We start from the raw sequence: 21,258 nt of genomic DNA on the forward strand, positions 1-21,258 counted from the left end.
CTTTACGCTAACAAAAGTTACAATTAATGCGTTTGTTTTTATAGTGTTTCAAGTATTGTGTTGCAATCAAACTCAAATGTTTAGTCGACAAAACAAACTTGCTGCTGATGGGTATCAATTCAATGGTTTTTCAACGGTATAGCCAGTTATTGAATTAGCAACTTTGTTCAACGGATATAAGTTTTACTGTTAGAAAATAAAGTTTGAGTAGGTGCTATACCATAAAACAGTGTGTAGTTATATTGATTGGCCTTGAAGTGTTCATTAAATAACTTACGACCATTACAACTAGCATACATAGGTAATTCGTAAATATATATTTTTGTAACCCCTATGGGTTCTGTGAATTACGGCGTGCTATGCTCATCAGGCCGATTTGTAGCATTTTACATAGATTATTTTTGCAGCAAACTTTACATTAATTGTCGGTTTTTTAACTATTCCTTAAAAGTTGCTTGAAAGTAAATCAAATGATTAATACTATAAGTCGACCAGGACATAATTGCTTTAAAATTGTAGACAGAAGTGACACTATCACAAATCACAACATGCAACATAGCGTTCAAGATCATGGTAAGGTTGAACCTCGATCGAAACCTTGTTCCACAAGATCGCACCTTAGTTATGTGTCGATTTTCCTCTACAGTAAATTACATTGACTCCATTTATTGCAGGTTGACACAGACAATTAGAACAATCGGTCACATCTATTGGAAATAAAATGCTTGCATTCAAAACAAACACTCAAAATTTAGATATTGTAATTATATTTCTATTTCCTCTTACAATTTTACCCTCTTATATAATAGCTTACAAGTGAAGATAGAAAAGTGAATAAATAATGGCCTCCTAGTCTTATCGGTAGTGATCCTCCCCACGAAGCTGGAAGTCCCGGGTTCGAATCCCGGTAATGGCATTTATTTGTGTGTTCATCACGAATATTTGTTGCTAAGTTATGGGTATTATTGTGTGTATTTATCTATATAAGTATGTATATCGTTGAATATTAGTAACCTATTGTACAAGCTTTGCTTTGCGTAAGGGCTAAGTTGATTTGCGTAACATTGTCCCCAAATATTTATTTACTTTAAATATTTGTTAATTTTATTATTTATAAACACGGCACAGATTTCTAACACAATGAATTATTGTTAAAGAAATAAATAAATGAATAAATGAAATAAAATGAATGAAATGAGTATTGTTTATTTGACTACGGGTAGGTGTTGTATAGGAAGGGGTTGGCGTAGAGTCGCCTTAATACAAAGACCTAAAACTTAATTGCGTATAATTATACTTTCGAGCTACTTCCACATACTCCTTACCCCTAAACGTGACTTGAGTATGGACTTGATTGTTATTTCTAACCCTTTTGGACCCCAAAAACGCCTATAGACGTCGCGAGTTACTACTCGCTAGTACTACTGTACTAGTTTAGCCCCCAAAGCTATACGCTGCCAATGTAAAGTTCAGCACGCTTTCAGGCGCTCCGTGTTTATAACGTATGGTTTTCAAAAGGGTTAAAAGGCTCGTATTCATTTGCTTGATGATACACCATAAGATAGCTAACTATACCACTTATTTTTCACAGCCGCCACATGCGTATGCGCATGGAGCTCGGCTCGGCTGCCGGCAGCGGCAAGAGCAGCCTCCACAGCTCGCAGAGCGATCTCAGCGCCAGCACGCCGCTGGGGAAGCACCCGGCCAGCCGCTTCCCTCTTCTCAGTGAGTACTGTCAACAACATTTCTTGACCATTTGACCGGCAAATACGTCAACTGAATTGGAATAAATTATCGTATTTTATCTTAGAACTTGTTATAGAATAAATTATCTCTTGTCGTTCAAAGTGTTAATAGGGGCATTTCACGGGTCTGTCCTAAACATTCCATGTTCTATAAGGGATTTTTTCGCGTTTTATGGCGATATTTTTTTCTAAGCAATTCAGTAACAGAAAAGAGAACCTTAACCTTATCTTCACTAAATTCGAGTTTTTTCAAACATAACACCGATAACACGCTGGAAACTAGTGTAATGTTCCTTTATGCCAATTATTCCCATGGTAATTAGCTATTTTTTTTAATATAATAAGTACTTAAGAATCTCCATGAGCTGATTCCGCTTTCCGCTTAGTGTAAGTATTACGTAAATTACGTTTAAGTAGATGCTCGATTTTGTAAATTTTACTAAATATCTTGCGTGAACATTCTAAAGCGCCTGCGGTTTTATTTCTCTTGCGATGTGCTCTGGAGAAATAATACTTGTAGGCGCTTGAATTATGTGAGAACGTTGTTACAAGGACGATGTAGTCGAAGTATTTTAAGGTAACCAAATCGCGATATACTTCGGTATAGGATTTGTGGTATGGTTTTAATTCAATAGATGGCGTTTTAAAATTTTTGTTAATGGTTTTCAGAAGTAAAAAGAGTTATTTTAGTTATGCCAGTCTGTAGCTTGATTCTCGTTTAGTAAGATTCAAGTGAAGGTAGCGTCCGTCTAAGCTAATCTTGCACTGACTTTAATAGAACGAAGTGAGGGTGTCATTACACACGTCGTATTTTCATAGAAATTTGACATTAATGAAGACATTCTTACACTTACACTTACACACTGTCATTGCAAATGCCAAGTAGGTACCTTGGTCCGACTCTCCTACCATTTTATCATTTAGCCTGTGATGTTCTCAGGTTTTTTGGCATTGAAACTATAATTCAAGTACGTAATGCATTACCGCTTTAACAAAAATATTTCGATGTCGCACAAGTTTATATGAGATAAACCCGTTTGTGTTTAATACGTTTCTTAACATGCATATTCAGATACCACGTTATAATCACTATCATTATGAAAAGATTATCTTAATATCCTTTCAAATCTGATCCCTAATAGCTCATCATCTCACGACACATGTGTAATTAATCAATGAATCCAAGGGTAACCTTACGATCGCGAGGCGAGGTGCGTTTCACGCTTAGGTCATCGTCAATCTGCCGTTGGAAGTTAGAAATCATAAATCTCTGTTAAAATCGTATGTAGGCGAGACTTTTTGGTAGGGGCAAACGAGATGAAGTAGAAAAAACCGGACAAGTGCGAGTCGGATTCGCCCACGGAGGGTTCCGTACTTTTTAGTATTTGTTGTTATAGCTGCAACAAAAATGCGTCATCTGTGAAAATTTCAACTCTCTAGCTATCACGGATCATGATTCATGAGATTCAGCCTGGTGACAGACTGACAGACAGACAGCAGTCTTAGTAATCGGGTCCCGTTTTTACCCTTTGGAACCCTAAAAACTAGCATATAAGCTAGCGGAGGTCCTATTGTATAGGTAATTACGAGTAGGTATTATTTTGTATAGGTAGAGCGCATGTACAGGTTTTCTTTTCTGTAGGTATTTTCTTTACGATTAGGTGTAAATTCTCATCCGCAATTTCGCATAATGCCTTTGTGTGTAATGCACACTATACAGAAATTTATGGAAATTGAGGTAATCGATGTTGACTTTGATTGAGTAACTGAAACGAATGAACGTATTAGTATCTTGATTGGCTTTTAATTTGGCTCGATAGTGTAGCGTTTAAAATAGATTAACTGTTATGTTTATTTTAAATGTTCCGAACTGTCCTGAACTTAAAAGTTTAAATAAGACTAGGTAAATTTCTAGAAACAGTACAAAATGGGATCAATTAAACGTGGGAAATTAAATTGCTTGCTGCTTTTTTAATAGCAATGTGCGTTGAAAAATATTGCTAATGCATATTCAATAGGCGTTCAGCTGCAGGAGTTAAATCGTGGCAGTATGTCTATTAATTACTTACATCACTACTTTCAATAAGATGATTAAGATGTAAACAGTAATTCACGTCACAGCATATTATAAATTATAACGCATTTTCAACTTATTTATGAGGAAAATTAAATAGGGTCCTACCAAATGCAGCAAATAAATGGGAAACCTAAACAAGTATAACAAACATTTAAATACTGATAGGTACCAGAAATTATTGCTGCCTGTATTTTAGACAGCTAATTACCACTAGGACGATTCTAACGAATCCAAACTGAATATTAAAATTTGTAAGAGTATTAAGTAGGTTAATACCATGTACATGTACATGCACACATGTATTTGCAAGGACGACTCACTTTCTTATAACAAGAAAATACTTATTTATAAAACCGACTAAGTGCGAGTCGCACTCGCCCACGAAGGGTTCCGTACCATTACGAAAAAAACGGCAAAAAAATCAAGTTTGTTTTATGGGAGCCCCATTTAAATATTTATTTTATTCTGTTTTTAGTATTTGTTATAGCGACAACAGAAATACATCATCTTTGAAAATTTCAACTGTCTAGTTCATGAGATACTTATAGCCTGGTAACAGACGGACAGACAGCGGAGTCTTAGTAATAGGGTCCCGTTTTTACCCTTTGGTTACGGAACCCTAAAAACTGACTAATGAAAGTATTGTTAGGTACCTATCTTTACAAAGGTAATCTGACAGCCATCTCCTGCGCCAGTCGGGCATGATTGACCGCTTTCGAGTTCCGTTGCGGAAAATCGCCCTCATCCTCAGCGCTAATCAATCCTCTCCAGTCCCTAGCATCCTCAAATCAGCTGTGCTATCTCAAACACAAGTCGATGCGGAAGGTCAACTGGCAGACAAGTCGCACCGCATGGCGACTGGCATGCCATTTCCTCTCGCATCGCCAGTCGCCGACTAGCCGCCGGCGCGCGCCGCCGCCCGCCGCGCTCGTGACGTTTCTAAGAAAAATCAATGGATCCCTTCCCCAAATAGGTTAACTGCATACCGCATTTTCTCAATGAAAATGTGCCATATGCTAGTGAAGTGTCAATAGCCCGCGCGCGTTTCGGTTCTTTCATATTGTCTTGCGTGGTGTCATAATTTAAGTTTCGTGCGAATTTTCAAAGGTTTTTTGAATTAACTGAAAGCGCATACGTTTTAGGATGTTTTTGGTTTGTATGAACGCCGGTTACTTCAAAAGATGGTCTAGTTTACCGGTCTCCTTTTGGTAGCAACTGGTTAAACAGTTAAGGTTCAGTATATTGTTGATTTTATCGGATGCCATTGGAAGGTAAACACGCAGCCGCCTACGTCTAGGCCTGCACTTGTCTAGCAGACTGGTTTTTATTGTTTTTCTAACAATAGACACTATTGTTGGTAACTTTCTTTTCAGACGTGTTGCGATACCTAAAGTTTATCTCATACATATCTCTCACATTCGGGATTTCCAATATTTAACGCGAGTAAGTAAGTTTGTTATGAGATATCCTTAAAACTGGTTGTAGGTTTTCAATCTAATTTTGAGTTTTTCGTATTATAAGTTTTTAATTTTAAATTTAATAGCCTACGTACCGAACTTATGCGTAAATTAATCTGCATATAATGTTTTAATCAGATTTTTATCTAGAAACTGTATGTCTTTAGGTAATCTTTACATAATACTTTACTTTTAACGATGATTCGTGGATTTTATGTCATTGTGATAGTTTACAATTGTTTATTTTAAAACTATCTGACGCAAGTCAGGTACATAATAATCGACTCATTAATTACTTGCGAGTTGGAATGAACACGTTCACCTGGAATGTCATCAGCTGTATATTGTTTTGAAGATACAATAACGCACCTGTAAATAAACATCATTACGGATGTTTTTCAATTGAATTTCAAGTAGGTATTATACACACACACACACACACACACACACACACACACACACACACACACACACACACACACACACACACACACACACACACACACACACACACACACACACACACACACACACACACACACACACACACACACACACACACACACACACACACACACACACACACACACACACACACACACACACACACACACACACACACACACACACACACACACACACACACACACACACACACACACACACACACACACACACACACACACACACACACACACACACACACACACACACACACACACACACACACACACACACACACACACACACACACACACACACACACACACACACACACACACACACACACACACACACACACACACACACACACACACACACACACACACACACACACACACACACACACACACACACACACACACACACACACACACACACACACACACACACACACACACACACACACACACACACACACACACACACACACACACACACACACACACACACACACACACACACACACACACACACACACACACACACACACACACACACACACACACACACACACACACACACATATACACACACACACACACACACACACACACATATACACACACACACACACACACACACACACACACACACATTATTAGCACATTTTTTTAATTACGCTGTGACTGAATACAGACACTGAAAAACATAAGCGCCTATTATCCAAAAGCGTTGATAACTGAAGTCATTTCGGCGTTCAGTGTTGGTAACTGAAGTCATTTCTGGGTGACTATGGATATAGTACCACACAATACATTTTATATGCAAGAAACAAACGAGCGTTCCATACTATTGTTATCAAGGAAAATTTAATACTTAAAATTTAAATTCATTACACTGACATATTGTAGGTTTTAGTCAGCGGTTGTTACACCAATCCATACAGCATAATTATTAAGGTACCGTTCTTCCACACGGAAACAGAAATTGAGTTTTCTCAAATTTTAACTGTTGTCCAAATTCCTTTAAAAAAATCAGTTATCTCAAAAATGGCACCCTGCACCTGCACCCTGGCCCAGCGGTTGTTACACCAATCCATTCAGCATAATTTTTAGGTACCGTTCTTCCACACGGAAACAGAAATTGAGTCTTCTCAAATTTTAACTGTTATCCATATTCCTTTAAAAAAATCAGTAATCTCAAAAATGACACCCTGCAGAGTTCTGCACGTTATTATCTGTGTCCATTAATTACCAGTCTCATGTAATTAATAACAATAAATTAAAATTCAATCTCGTTGTCAATGCGTCATTGCGCTCTTGACTGTTCATATTTCGTTACGTTACTGCAATACGATATAGAAACGGGCGTGGGATAAAAAAGTACCAGGGTAGATTAATAGGAAAATTAACCACACTAATCTATATGTATAGACAGCATAACTCACAGCGAACCCGATAATTCGCGGTAACTGTAGTAAGTTAATTAACTTACATAAACCCATGTAACGTGGATCTAATTACTGGTCAAAGAAAATAATACACCAAAATAGAAAGTGCATAATGCATGCCAGTTTCTTGTGCAACCGTGTACGGCAATTAAAACGTGCAACGCTGTGGACCCTCATTTACCTCATCACGATTAATGTGGTGGCTGGAGGTATTTGACTGTACAATATATCTTGAGTAGTGTTGTTAGTTAACCTCGGAGTCTTGAAATTTCGATACTTTATTTCTACCACGAGGGAGCAGCGAGGCGAACCATTTCCAATAGAAAATGAACACGCCTAGCGGGTTCTTCGCAAGGAATGGGTTAGCCCCGCCATCGCTGCATGATCTCTCTCTCCAACAATTAGTACTTCAAATCTTTATTCAGGAAAAAGTACAAGAGAAAAAATTAAAATAACTGACAGCATACAAAGACTCTCCGTTTCTGCGTTTAGCCCACGTTATGTCAAACTTGTACAAGAGCAATACAATTTAATATAACCTTCATAACAATGTTATGTTAGTAACCGTTGTTCATTTACACACTTCTTCAAACTTCAATACATTCCATTTTCGAGGTACCAAAACATGTTACAAGATGATAAGTTGATAACATTGCTAACTTATGTCAACGATTCTCGTACAAGTGAGAAGCCGATGCTATTCGAAAATACATATTTGTTCTGCAATATTTGTTCTAGCTTGTATTTGCGATAATTCACACCGCACAGTTTAAATTTGCAGATACAGCAGCCTTTTAACATAAACTAGGTGTCATTTAATTTGTGTACAATACATTTTGCGTCTAAAGACAATGGTAATAAGGTGCAATAGCGAAAACATCTTCAACATTGACTTAATCAAATCACTTAGCACTTTTAAAGGAATATTGTGAAACAGAAGATGGCGAATTAATATCATTTCAATAACAACATAAGTAACGTGACGATTGTACTGATTTCTAGATTTGTTCCGTTGTCTCACTAGATCGCGTAGACGCAACTAAATAGTTGGGTCTACGCTATACTAATGTTTTTAGTAGGTAGCTGTAAGGTCAGCAGGATCGTGATGACAGAGTAACCATGGCATATTTAATGAGTGGTTTAATTTGCTAAATACCCCGAATACTGAATAATATTTTACAATATTATTCTGTCAATATTACATTACTAAGTCCTGAAAACGGTCAAGTTAGTCAGTAATTTATATTTTTACAAGAAAATTTGGAGTGATCACTATAGATAATACATGAGAAAAGCATCGATCAATTATCGTACTAGGAACTCCCTACCTGTCATTTAATTTTGCGCCCTAAAATCCGACGTCTGATACCGAACTTTGTCTTTGCCATGCAGAATTAGCTTGGTCCGACTCTAGCCTCGTCCTGCCCACCATACTCAGTTTATGCCATTAAAATTTAAACCAAATTATTTGTGAAATAGAGCTCATTTTCCTTTGATTTACGTTTTAAGTAAAAACAGCGTAAACTGAACCTATCCAGGGTTTTCATTCATAAATTGCTAAAAATGGAATGTCCTTTATAAATCACATTGGGCAGGACGAGGCTAGAGTTCGAAAAATTAGGCTGATTTGACATGCCAATTGCCAATATCCCTATTGGTTTACCTCTACGTTACCTACTTCCGAAAGTAAATACTGACGGTAATCTTCCAATTACTGTCAGAACCCTAAGGGCACTGAACTTAAAATCAATTAACGAATCCAATATCGAGTTTGTTGCGAATCAAATTGCAAGCTTCAATGCAAGAAGGGCGTAAGTTTAAGGCTATCATTGACGGATATGTCTTGCTTCCGTTATGGTGGTAATAGTTACGGTGCACTTTCACCATGGTACACGCGAACATGCGATAATGTTCGATTTGAAGAACGGGCGGGTACTGCCTGATTAGTGTCAGATCGAAACCGGATTTTTTGCCGAAACCGATTGATATAGTTTCGGCCGAAATCAAACCTTCGGCGGAAATATGATTTTTATGCGAAACCGGACACTACTGAAAATATATTCTGCGCGGCCGAAATGTTCGGCAGTTTTTTGCCGAAACCGAACCTACATGATTTTTATTCCGAAACCGAAACTGAAGCTTCGGTCGGACACTATTGATTAGTACCGTGTTGAAGTTTTTTTGCCTGAGTTAGGGCTTAAATAAATTCTTATATTTCAAATCGTTTGTGGGCTCAACTTTCCCATAAAAATTCCAGTTTGTTGGACAATCGTGTAGACAACATCGACATATTATGATTGGCTGAAATGTTTGAAACAGACTTTTTTTCGCGATTTTCGACTCGAACTCGGTTTCAGTAAAACTATTAAGATATTACAGTCTGCCTCAATTAAAATAGTGCCTGATACAGTGGCTAGATTTATACCTATATTGCAATATACATACCTTTGTTAGGTACTTTATTTATGAATGAGAATGTCGGAATAACATCCTTGTTTTAAACAGGCAGATTATTCTAAATAAAAATGTGTGCAAGGATTTAAACTTGCGAAATCCAATCGAACCGGATTCTAGGTCTAGAATCCAAAGCTATTTCCGTATTTTAGTACCGCCGACCGGACGAAGTAGTCCTATGCCATTAAACCAGCAATTCTTGCGTAAAAGCTGTTAATATAAACTGTTTTAAAGCCAGTAAATTTTTATTACATGACTTTTATTGCGATTATTAAATAGTGTTTTATCATTTTATGCTAATTATTAGACTAAAGAAAAATATTTTCATAGCAAGTACAAAGCTTTACCTACATACATATTAAGATAGATTAACTTTCACGTTATTATCCTTAATATTTAGTAATTTGTTAGATAACGGGAACATGTAGCAGTGGCGATTTAACACATCGTCGGCTAAAGTTGCCCAGGTAGCAAAATGACGTAAAATGACGTCAGCGACGTCATAATGACGCCATTATTACGTCATTACGACGTCGCTGACGTCATTTGACGTCATTTTGCTACCTGGGTGCAAAACTTAAGTTGCTCCGAAAGGATTTAAGAGATTTGTAACTTTAGGTGTTGATGAATAAAGCAGCAAATCCTTCTTACGCTTGAGATGGAGTTACGGTAATTTTAGCCGAAGATATCCGTTGAGTAGACGAGAACGTATTTGGCTGATTTTACTGCATCAAGTAAAACCACGACTGGTTTTATAGTTTTCTACTGTCAACACACATATGTACGACATATTTTGATCTGCTAGCAAGATCGTCAATAAGAACTTCACGTATTTATTTCTCCGACTTAATTACCTTCGTGAGTGACCCGCTTTAACTTTAACCTGAAATACTAGAACTAGCTAGAACCCCGCTTACAAATTTTTGCACAAATTTCACAATCTATTCTGAACATTTAATAAGTAACAACTACTCCTCTCAAGGGGTTATTTTTGAGTCTCACAGGAGTTTTCTAATTCAAATTTGTAGTCCGCATTGTCCAGGCATGGTCCAGCTAGATAGAGCGCCGCAGTCACCGCGCGGGTTATTCTCGGCGGGATTTGTTTGAGGCGCTGATGCGTTGACCCCGCGCTAGCGCATTCTCTATACTCGCATAGCTTACAAAGCGCTTTATTCACCTGAAAGCTGGCAAAAAACGCTCAGAGCGGTGTGTGCAACGCTGACAGCGTCTTTTTTAAAATGTGTCGCTGTATACGCAGAGTACAGCGTTGACCGAATAGCCATGTGTTTGACGCAAATATTGAAAGTTGTTGACGTTTTGTTTAAAGCCTTGGCTCCCAAAAATTAAAAACTTTCAAGTCGCCTCTGCTCCAACTGACAAGCAAAATGCACAAATTTACATTTCTACTCTTGCTACAATCAATAACGCTTCGATAGAAGCTTAAAATGGCGCTGCGTTCCGGCCACCTGGTAGGTGGAAATCGTACTTTATACGCTTGCCTGCAGTCGCGAGGCGATGACAATGACATCCCACCTACGCAACCGTGCTATAACCGTGCTTTTAGCTTAGGTTACACTCACGATCACGACCCTTCAATGAAGGTGGGCCTTGGACGCCTCGGTTCAAATTCTAAAGAAAGGAAATATATTATAGAGTCATTCATTCATACCTCAAATCCAATCTCCCTGTGTGCGATTGGGATAAAACTTTAAACTTTTTATGCAAAATGATTTGGATTTTGGATTGGGGACGAGACGGGGACGAATATAGAACACCTATATATTTTCTATTATTCTTTGTTGTCTTTACTCACCTCCTAGTGGGAATTGTCTTACCTCCTAGTGGGAATTGTCTTAGGATGTAGGCTATATGTACTGTTTTAACTTTGCCTGTAAATGTTATTGGCCTATATCCGTTTTTTTCCCCAATAAAGAAAATAAAATAAAATAAAATATATTACACTTTATTCTTTAATAAATATAAACATTATCTTTATTACATTATTTATTTTTATTACCTATAACGAACATAAAATCATTTAAGTCTGTAACAAGTATAAGGAAATATATGCGAAAACTAAAAACATTTAACTTGATTCGTTCGATTTATATCACAAATATCAAGACGTAAAGATAACATTTGATTTCTATTGTCAGGTGATAAGCGAGTAAAGTTTTTTTTACGTGAAGTGTAGTCATCGAGAAGAGTGGATTAAGCATGTGTGTATAGTAGATATTGAAATGTAACATTGTTATCTTCTAGGTTTTGCTTTGAAATTATATTTTATTTACTAGCCATGCGGCATAAAACTTCGTAGATAAAGTTGACATAACTTTTCTTCAGGAGGCTGGATAAGTATAATTACACACTCAAATATTCGATAGGCAAACTAGTTCAATAACTCGTTTTGTGTCATCTACGGATAAAGTGCCAAAAAGTTGAAACTGCAAATACTTATTGAACATAAAACCTCTTGATTGGTGTATGGTTTGAAATATTGTTGCCGCAGTTTAAAATGCTTGTTATCGTTGTTGACCGGAGTATCGTTAGAGGTTAGAAACACAATGCCGTAGTTTAGAACATCAGTCGACAATTCTAATTCCGGAGATATCAGCCACCCCGTCAAGAATGTTAGAATAGGCGCTATTGACCTGCTATTGACCAACGCCGCGCCGGTGACATGACATGTAGCCCCCAGTCAGTAACAATCCTCGTTGACCGGACTACGGAAGAAACACGATAGTATAGTTTAAAACGTTTGTATCATGATGATTCTAATTCGGAAGATATCGCCTACTCTGTCACGAGTCACCACTCGGAAAAGGCTATTGACAAATACGGGTATACCTATACCTTGTACGGTTATCTTTAGTACTAATTTAAGTAAATAATGTTTATCATAACAAGTTTATTTAAAAATATAATATTTCCGATTTTATAAATTTCTACGAAGATTTTGATCTTTTCCACAATGGAGACGATAGATTTTTACATTTATGGAAACGTGTTGAAAAAATTTGGTATGGAAAAGAAATATCAATCTCCAAACATCTGCGTCTGTATGATATCTACCAAAAGTAATATAATGTTCTACTATACTTATACTTAATATATTCAGGTTATAAAAATTGTTAATTAAAATATATACCTAAATTTATATGAATTTCATGTTATCAATTTTTGTTTTGTACAATAAAGTGATTTACTACTACTACTACTATATTTCAAAAGTTCCTAAAACTTGGCAGAATCCAACATGTTCGAATCAAAACGACATAAATTTACACATAAAACTGCAAATTTAATGGTTGATTTGATAGAGCACTTCAAAGATTAATCCACTTTGACTCCACTAACACTTTCCCAATTCCAATGTATTAAAATTGTATTTTTATTGCAATTTTAATACATTTACTGTGTTTTGATGTTAACATAACACGAATCGGTTGGACGTTTGACCTACTTTAGAAGTTTTGTGTGCAGGTTGCATTGAATCGATGATAAAGAATATCACATTATAAGTTTACTAGGCGTGGACTTAGTAACCCCAGCTAGAGTAAGAATAACGCCTGGAGAAAGTCTTATAGCAATTATTCAATTTGAGCATTTTATGCATACAAATTAGCAGACACTTCATTAATTATCTCAATTCCACCCCGCTTTTTACTTTCTTAAGGGATGATTTTCGGGATAAAAACTATCCTATGTCCTTCTCAGGGACTCAACCTATCTCTATGCCAAATTTCATCTAAATAGATTCAGCGGTTTAAGCGTGAAGAGGGAACACACAGACAGACAGACAGACAGAGTTTCGGATTTATAATATTAGTATGGATTTTATAACTACATTGTAGTCATTTTATTTGACTTACTTGTCTTAAGTTCTTGGTTAAGTGTATATTGGTACAGTAGCATTATAATTTTCAATTCAATTGAATACTTGTACAAGAAATTTACAATATTACCTACATCAATCTGTCAGATTCTGTAGTTTGAATACCTATTTAAAAGTGTTTAGCTGGGTAAGCTTTAGGGTTGCCAGATTTTTTTGAGATATATAGTATTTGGCGGTTTAAAGAATCATAAATTTAAGTACACACAGAAATAATAAAGCCTAGTTATTTCTTTATTTCTTACATATTTTTTGCTTGTTCTAGTTTCAGTTTAAGATAAAGTATTTTAACATACTTTATGTGTTTCGTATTTCATAAAGTAAACGGAGGCCAAATATTGTAAAATATTATATATTATAGTATGTCTGGCATCAACCCTAGTAAGGTTATAAATAAGAAAAAAAATAACAAGAACAAAATTCCTTCACCATCATATATTATTTGGAAACATTAACAAATTAATAATGTCATTTCTTTTCTATGAATGTGCACTCTACTTATAGATAACGGAATCTAATAAGACCCGACAAAGGTTACCACTTACCACTTACTACTTACCTAAAACTGGGTAAGTGGTAACACATTTGAATTTACATACTTATAGGTCGATGTCAACACGCTTGTCCGTTTGACCTACATGCTTTCAATGTTTGTCTGCACCCTGAAAAGCATGGCAGACGTGACACAACAGAAACTACATTGTGTGAGGTAATAGTTTCGGTTCTAATGTTTGTCCTAGATTACATCGATAGAGGTTTTTAGGGCTTCGGAATTAGGGTTACGGTATAAAGTATCGAGTGAGTGTGCAATTAGTTGCTAGGTTAATATATAATATAATACTAGGTTATTAGAATTAGTGGATATTTACTTAGATAACAAACAATTATAGGTAATTAACGTGGCTGTAAATTGTACTTATTGTATTATGGAAATGAAAATGTAGGGGCAATAAAAAAATTGTGTACCTATTCATTAATAGTATATTTACGTATAATATCGTAGGTACTTATACATTATTTCGTATTTATAACTGCCAGTAGGTCAATATAAAATGATACATATGTATGGCATAAAGTTGTCTATCGAAAGGATTTGAAATTGTCGTTTAATTACTTTTTCACCTCAGCAGCTCGAACAAACCTACTTTCGTTACTCCCTGGAGTGAGGAAAGTGCGACTTTCCTCACTCCAGGGAGTGAAACAATGTAGCTTTTTAATTTAGTGAAGGCCATGAACTTCATACTTACGGTCCGGTCCGGTCTCGTCTCGTATCGTATCGTATAGTATAGTATCGTATCTTATCGTATCGTACATATTATAATACTTTTTTTTCTGTGTAATTCGAAATACATTTTAACCTTTAATATGTTCTCACTACTGAGGTGAAAAATTATGTGTGCAACACGAGAGCAAAGTTATTTTACATCTCGTGTTTTTGAGTCCCTCGCTACGCTCAAGATTCTACCTTAGAATCACTCGCTTCGCTCGTGATTCAATTATAGAGTCTTTCGCTTTCTCGGGACTCAAAATAAACACTCGCAAGAAAAACTAACTTTCCTCTCTTGTTGCACAAATAACTATAGTAATAAGATAAGTAATTTAAATTAGTTTCATACATACTTAGTTATCACTAATCAGGTATTCTGATTCTGAAAGTAATCTACCTACTTTAATTAGGCTATTTCAAGTTTGTAATCTTTTTAATAAATCGAATAAATTTACCTCTGGTCCGTGTATGATAAGGATCGTGACCGAATTTTTAGTCATATTTTTGCTTTTTTTTAAAGACAGATTTTGTCTGCTTTATACAGCACAACCGAGGTTTCACCCCACGATTTTTGATCACCACACACATATGAGATTTACAGTAATATTAATATATGTATTACCTTATCCAGTGCGTTTGTTGCGATAGTTCCCATCCCACGAGTTTGTTTAACCGTCGCGGAAGTTTCTACGAACGTGGGCCCGACGCACATATGATAAACGCAAACGAAAAAGGTTGTATGTTCGCACTTATCTCATACAAATCATGCCCTTTCCGTATCAACGAATTCTTTCAAAACAAAATCTCATTAAGCTCTGCAATGGAAATGCAATCTTGCAGATGCTGTGTAAGATTCAAATTTGCGAAACTTAGTGAAAGAAAGATGTGAAGTTTTATAAAGTGAACTGGTGTTCCGTTTGATGTGGTACATTTCTCCATGATAGTTTATAGCTTATGATGTGGTTTACAATGTTATGTTTACGACTGTGGTGCCAGATGCATCAGATGTGTATTCGCTGTGTTTTTATCTATTATAATATGCGTTTTAATAAGTTTAACAACTACTCGTAAATAGATACTGATCTGTCGTCGGAAAGTTTACAATATTGTGAATATTTGGACATGTACAATTTTCGGCAATTTGTCGAATGTTTCACGGGGTTTTGGGGAACGAGTTTTTCCATTATTACCAAAATGACAGAAGGGGAGAGATAATTTATATTATTTAGATATATTTAACCATATATGTTTGCACTAAGTCAAATGCTTTTGGCCGGTCAAATACGAACTAGTTTATTCATCAAGCCGTAAGTTAGTGATCTTATTTGATTGCATTAAGGGTCGTGACGTCACACAACCATAGGGTGGCTGCACGCAAAATAGGCGCCAGTCGTCGAGTTGCGGAAAATCGCCCGATAGGGTGGCTGTTATTTTCAAGAATATTTCCACTTTCCAAAATCTTGCACATCAGACACCTTTAGAGTTGGAAATGCTTTTAGCCTATTGTGCCGCTTACAAACAGGTGGTTCGAAGCGGTCACCACCGTGGTTATAAAAAAGTTACTTACAGCTTACAGTATCGTTCGAAGTGATCAATAATTGTATGAATCAGCTTTACTATAAATCGATCAGTCGCGGTTTTCGCTCCACTGGTTGTCTTGGCTTTGTTTTTTCGTTTGCTGGATTATGAAGAACATAACTCACGACAATCTTTATAGCGTCTAGTTTCATTTGGTTGGGGATTTTCAGAGAACATGTACCATTTACTTTTTTTCGAAAAAAAAAACATTAACTTTTGGGTTCTCTCTACTCAGAATCATGAGAAATAGGTATCTATTTAGGAAGGAAAAAAGTATCCAATAATATTGACAGTATTGCGCCGCATTTTCACATACATTTCGTATGGACCGTCACAAAACTGAGTCAAAGTTTACTATTCATTTAAAACTGGTGACACTTTTTATTTGTTTTAATCAATAATCCCCGTGGTTCCGAGTCTAAATAACCCAGGATTGTTAGGTTTTGGAAAAAAGTAAATGGTACACTTTTTTTTTTAAACCTCCATATTACTTGTCCCCTTATTTCGGCTCAACAGTTGGATATCATATCACACGTTATAACATAAAGGTGCAAGGCCTTTTATAACTCTTTAAAAGCCTGCTAATCAGTATGTGTCAATGTCAAGTCGTTAAACGGATACAGTTGTCACCTCAATAACGCACTGCAGAATCAAGTAATAATCGACGAAATCGAATCGGAAAGTGTAGCAACACCTAATTAGGGTAAGAGAGCATTCACTGTTGGTCGTCAGTTGTAAGATATGATACAAACCAGTACTTTAACTGTACCCAATACAAATCAACGCAGTAAGCCTTTTGTGAACTATCTTATCTGCCTAAGCTCATATCCAATATAGATGCTAAGCGCCATATCCGCAAGACACGACCTAAGCCCTCCTACACGTACACCCGCAACTCGACTGGACAACTCCATTGCGCATCCTGTGACCGAATCTTCAAGACAAAGTTTGGTTTTGCGAGCCACATCAGGGCATTTCATAATCCGGACCAGAATTGTTAATGGGGTCGCCATTGCCGGATGCGGCAAGGAAGATGAGATGATGAATCTGCCTAATTATTCGAATCTCAAGTAGTCGCGCCTGTGAGGTGCATATCAGTGTCCTTCACACCCGTTACACGCGAAAATCTACCGCGTAATGCTTTTCTTCCTATCGAATAACACCAACTTCTTCGGGCTCGTGAAGTTCTATTCTCACCCGTTTAGCAAATATCATGCTTCTTCTGTTACGATACTGTTTTTCCACTTTCATTGTATTCGGCCGCAATCGACACTGCACCGGTTAGTCTCACACCAATAAGAAATAAACGGCATCCAGTCACCTGACATGATGCCTGCACCGTATAAATATATTCGATAACCTTGTTTTGAAATTGAACTCTATCTTGTTAATAACAAAGTTGTTTGTCGTATATGATGGAATTTAGTAACTTTTGTCCGATTACTTTCGTGTTTATACAAATAAAGCTCATACTGCGAGTGTCACCAACACAAGTACAGTTGTCGAATCTGCCGATCGCTTGAACAAGTTATATAGCGAATCGGTGCAATATTTATCAGCTATATAACTGACTGATCTTAAACTTTAAGTAAGTACTTCAACGAAATAAAATCTATAAATGGCGATTAAGGTGTTACAGGATAGCACATTAAAACGAGAATGTCAGTTGAACTTACAATAATGCTAGTTGACCCCTGCGTTGTGGTTTTGACTGCAAACCGGTCGGCGCACCGCAGGTGAATCCGTACAAACCGGCTCCGAAGCATTGTTACACTCTAACTAGTCATCAGAAGTGGCTATGCTGAGAAATGTTCAAAATAACAAGTATAACAAGTCACAAGTTCTTTCTATCGATTTGTTGACTTGAGAGTCTTGAGTCGTATCGTGTGCATTAATTTTATGAGAATTTTACATGACTGAATAAAAATAGTGTACTTAATGATTTCAGGGCTCATGTTTGTGTCTGTGAGTGTTTCCCTACTCTTTTTCTAGGCTGCTTTACGTGCTTGATGGTCAGAAGTGATTTATAAAAATGTCTCTCAACGACAGTATATAAAACTAGCTACAACTATACTCACAAAATAATGCTAATAAAAACATAACGTGCATAGATAACGAAGGAAAGTTCGCTAACAACAGGTAGTTAATTACAATGCACTATCGTCTACAAGACGTGACTAATTCCAGCTTTAAAACAAAGCAAAAACATGACAGTTAAATTACATAGATTACTCTCTCACCACATTATCTTCACCGTTATAAAAGGTGCCGCCATGCTAAATAAGTTCCTATTTTGTAACGCGTGAAGCGTTAATTAATATAGTTTTTGTTTACCAACAGCACGTGCATGATCCTGTGTGATAATAGATGAGAATGCACCGCGACGTACGGTTAGCAAAAAGCTAGAATAGTTCCAACCGCTCAGCGCGGTTAGGCGAATTAAACTGGCGAAGTTATACAATATGTTCAAATTAAAAAGAGTGAGGGATAATCCGAAACCACAAGAGTTAGCAAAAGTTAATTTATTTTGGACACAACAAAACGAAACTCTTTGGATCGTCGTTAGGTAGAGTAGCGCACTTAGCGTTTTCCAATACAAGTATAGTTTCTTATAAATCTGAAGTTAACAAATTACACTGGATTGCTTGAGCCTTTGTCTCGCCTTCTCTTGGTGAGCAATGAGAACACAGCCCACCACTAATTACTTCACTTTCGCAACGATCTAATACTTTCCTCCAGTCCCACGATCGCCTTATAAAGTACTGTAACGTATCATTACTGTCTATATAAAAATGAAACTTAAACTCTTTAAAACAAGCTGTAAAATCGGTTAGTAGTCGACCGCTGAAAGTTTCTCAGACTTAAGAAACCTGATAAGCTCATTAGCGCGTTAATGATGTTACGCGTCTTTCTAATGGGATTCCCTGACAATCTTATAAGCAATTACGATTGTCACCACCAAATAAATACCGAGTTCTCTCTCTCCCTATACCGAGAGAGAGAGAACTCGTGACTTTGCCATCTTTTGGATCATAAATATGCTATATGTTTGAATTATACGCATTTAGATTTAATACTTTATGCATATAAACTGTTAGATGTTGACGAAGCCCTCCAGCAGTGGTGAAGGACGGAAAAAACATAAATCAAAATATTTAATAAAATAATTTGATTTGTTCCCAAAGTTATTCACTTTATGCCTAATTATGACATTTTACAAATGTGGCCACTGGCCATTACAGTATTTAAGAGAACTCCATTTTAGCTCCAGATCATGCTTTTTAATATATTTACAACACAGGTTGTCTATTAACATCCGGTCACCCAGTACGGCATTTTGATTTAGCGCCAAACTAATGCCATTTACTCGTATTTACAGTTTTACAGCCTTTTTCAATACCTGCCGCATGATATTTCTAATTTCAGACAATACGAGTGACATGACGTAAGTAATGGGAAAGCCACTTTTCTGATCTCAAAGGCGGTACACCTTGTATAGTTACAATTGAGAATATTTTACAAAGATATTTTCCACAGATAAACTTTTGTGAATGAGGCTAAGTGACCATTGAAGGAAACAATACGGTTGTAAAGCTGATTAACAATTTAACATGTCTTATTAGATCATGCTTTATCAGATTCAGAGACTGAAGTTCCTCAATAATGTCACTTATTTTATGAAAAACCGAACAAGTACGAGTCGAACTTGCCCACCGAGGATTCCGTACTTTTTAGTATTTGTAGCGGCAATAGAAATACATCATTTTATTTTATTGGGAAACAAACAGCTTACAATAGTACAGGATATAGATATAATGACTAATACATGACCCAAAACAGTTTCCACTAATGGAATAAAACATAAATGCTCAAAGCTCGTTCTAGGAAACAGAGAAAAAGAAAAAAAGAAAAATAAGAGTACATCAATACAACATCATGCGTCATCATCTGTGAAAATTTCAACTGTCTAACTCTCCACGGTTTATGAGATAGATACAGCCTGGTGACAGACAGACAGCCGGACAGACAGACATACGGACAGACGGACAGTGGAGTCTTAGCAATAGGGTCCCGTTTTTAGTTTTTACCCTTCGGGTATGGAACCCTTAAAATCAGATAAATGTAGTTTGGTTTGGAAAATTAATAGGTATGTCATTAGTGCTGCACTGCCAGTGCACTTTAAAATGACGCCATACTTGTGGATGGACATCATAATTTTCTGTTTTTGATGTGATGTTAACAGAGACTCGTACAATTTGGGTGGGATAATCCTGGACAGATTTCCAAAATCCTTACTAAATTTCAAAGATTTTTGTTAGGACAATAAAAAGTTATCGTCGAAAACAGAAAATCCTAATGTCCTACTACAAGTCAGCCCAATCGGAATCTTGGCTATGTTCACTTATATCCAGACATAAATATAAATAATCTGGAGGCCTATCCAGATAGTTATTTCTGGTTTAAACAATGTGACTGTTAACAGGTGATAGATCATATCCATAACCGTTTTATATCAAGATTAAATTATTATAGTATCCTCAATTCCTCACATGCAGATGCAGTTAAAGTTTTTTGAGCTAGTTAAAAAATCCCGCACGTGTTTCTATAAAGCTAATAAATTAAAAAAATACATAATGCAAGTTGTAATTGCAGCTCATAAAACATACCCAAGTGCAAATGCTTGTCACAAAATAATTGCTCACTTTAATATTGTTTAAGTATCACTTAAACTGCTGTTTAAATTAAAAAGTCAAATGAGCGGATACTGATATGCCATTTGAATGAAACGTTAATAGATAGTGGTGGTTCCTAACTGTGCGATGTTCCGTTACCCGTTTTTGCCGCGGGCGCTCTTGCCTTTTGCGACGGCTTGAAAAACTTGCCAATTCGTTGC

General features: G+C 36.5%; 1 protein-coding gene across 2 annotated transcripts in view; it reads left to right on the forward strand.

The window, feature by feature from the left end:
* The window catches only part of LOC134743508 (uncharacterized), a 140,610-nt gene that overhangs the window by 32,718 nt on the left and 86,634 nt on the right, over nt 1-21,258 (forward strand). For both annotated transcript variants that reach the window (XM_063676979.1, XM_063676989.1), the window contains exon 3: nt 1,592-1,725. In XM_063676979.1, coding sequence (XP_063533049.1) covers nt 1,592-1,725 — 134 coding nt within the window. The remainder of the gene's footprint in view (nt 1-1,591; nt 1,726-21,258) is intronic.

The sequence above is a fragment of the Cydia strobilella genome, chromosome 1 (genome assembly GCF_947568885.1).
Source record: "Cydia strobilella chromosome 1, ilCydStro3.1, whole genome shotgun sequence".
Classification (NCBI taxonomy): domain Eukaryota; kingdom Metazoa; phylum Arthropoda; class Insecta; order Lepidoptera; family Tortricidae; genus Cydia; species Cydia strobilella.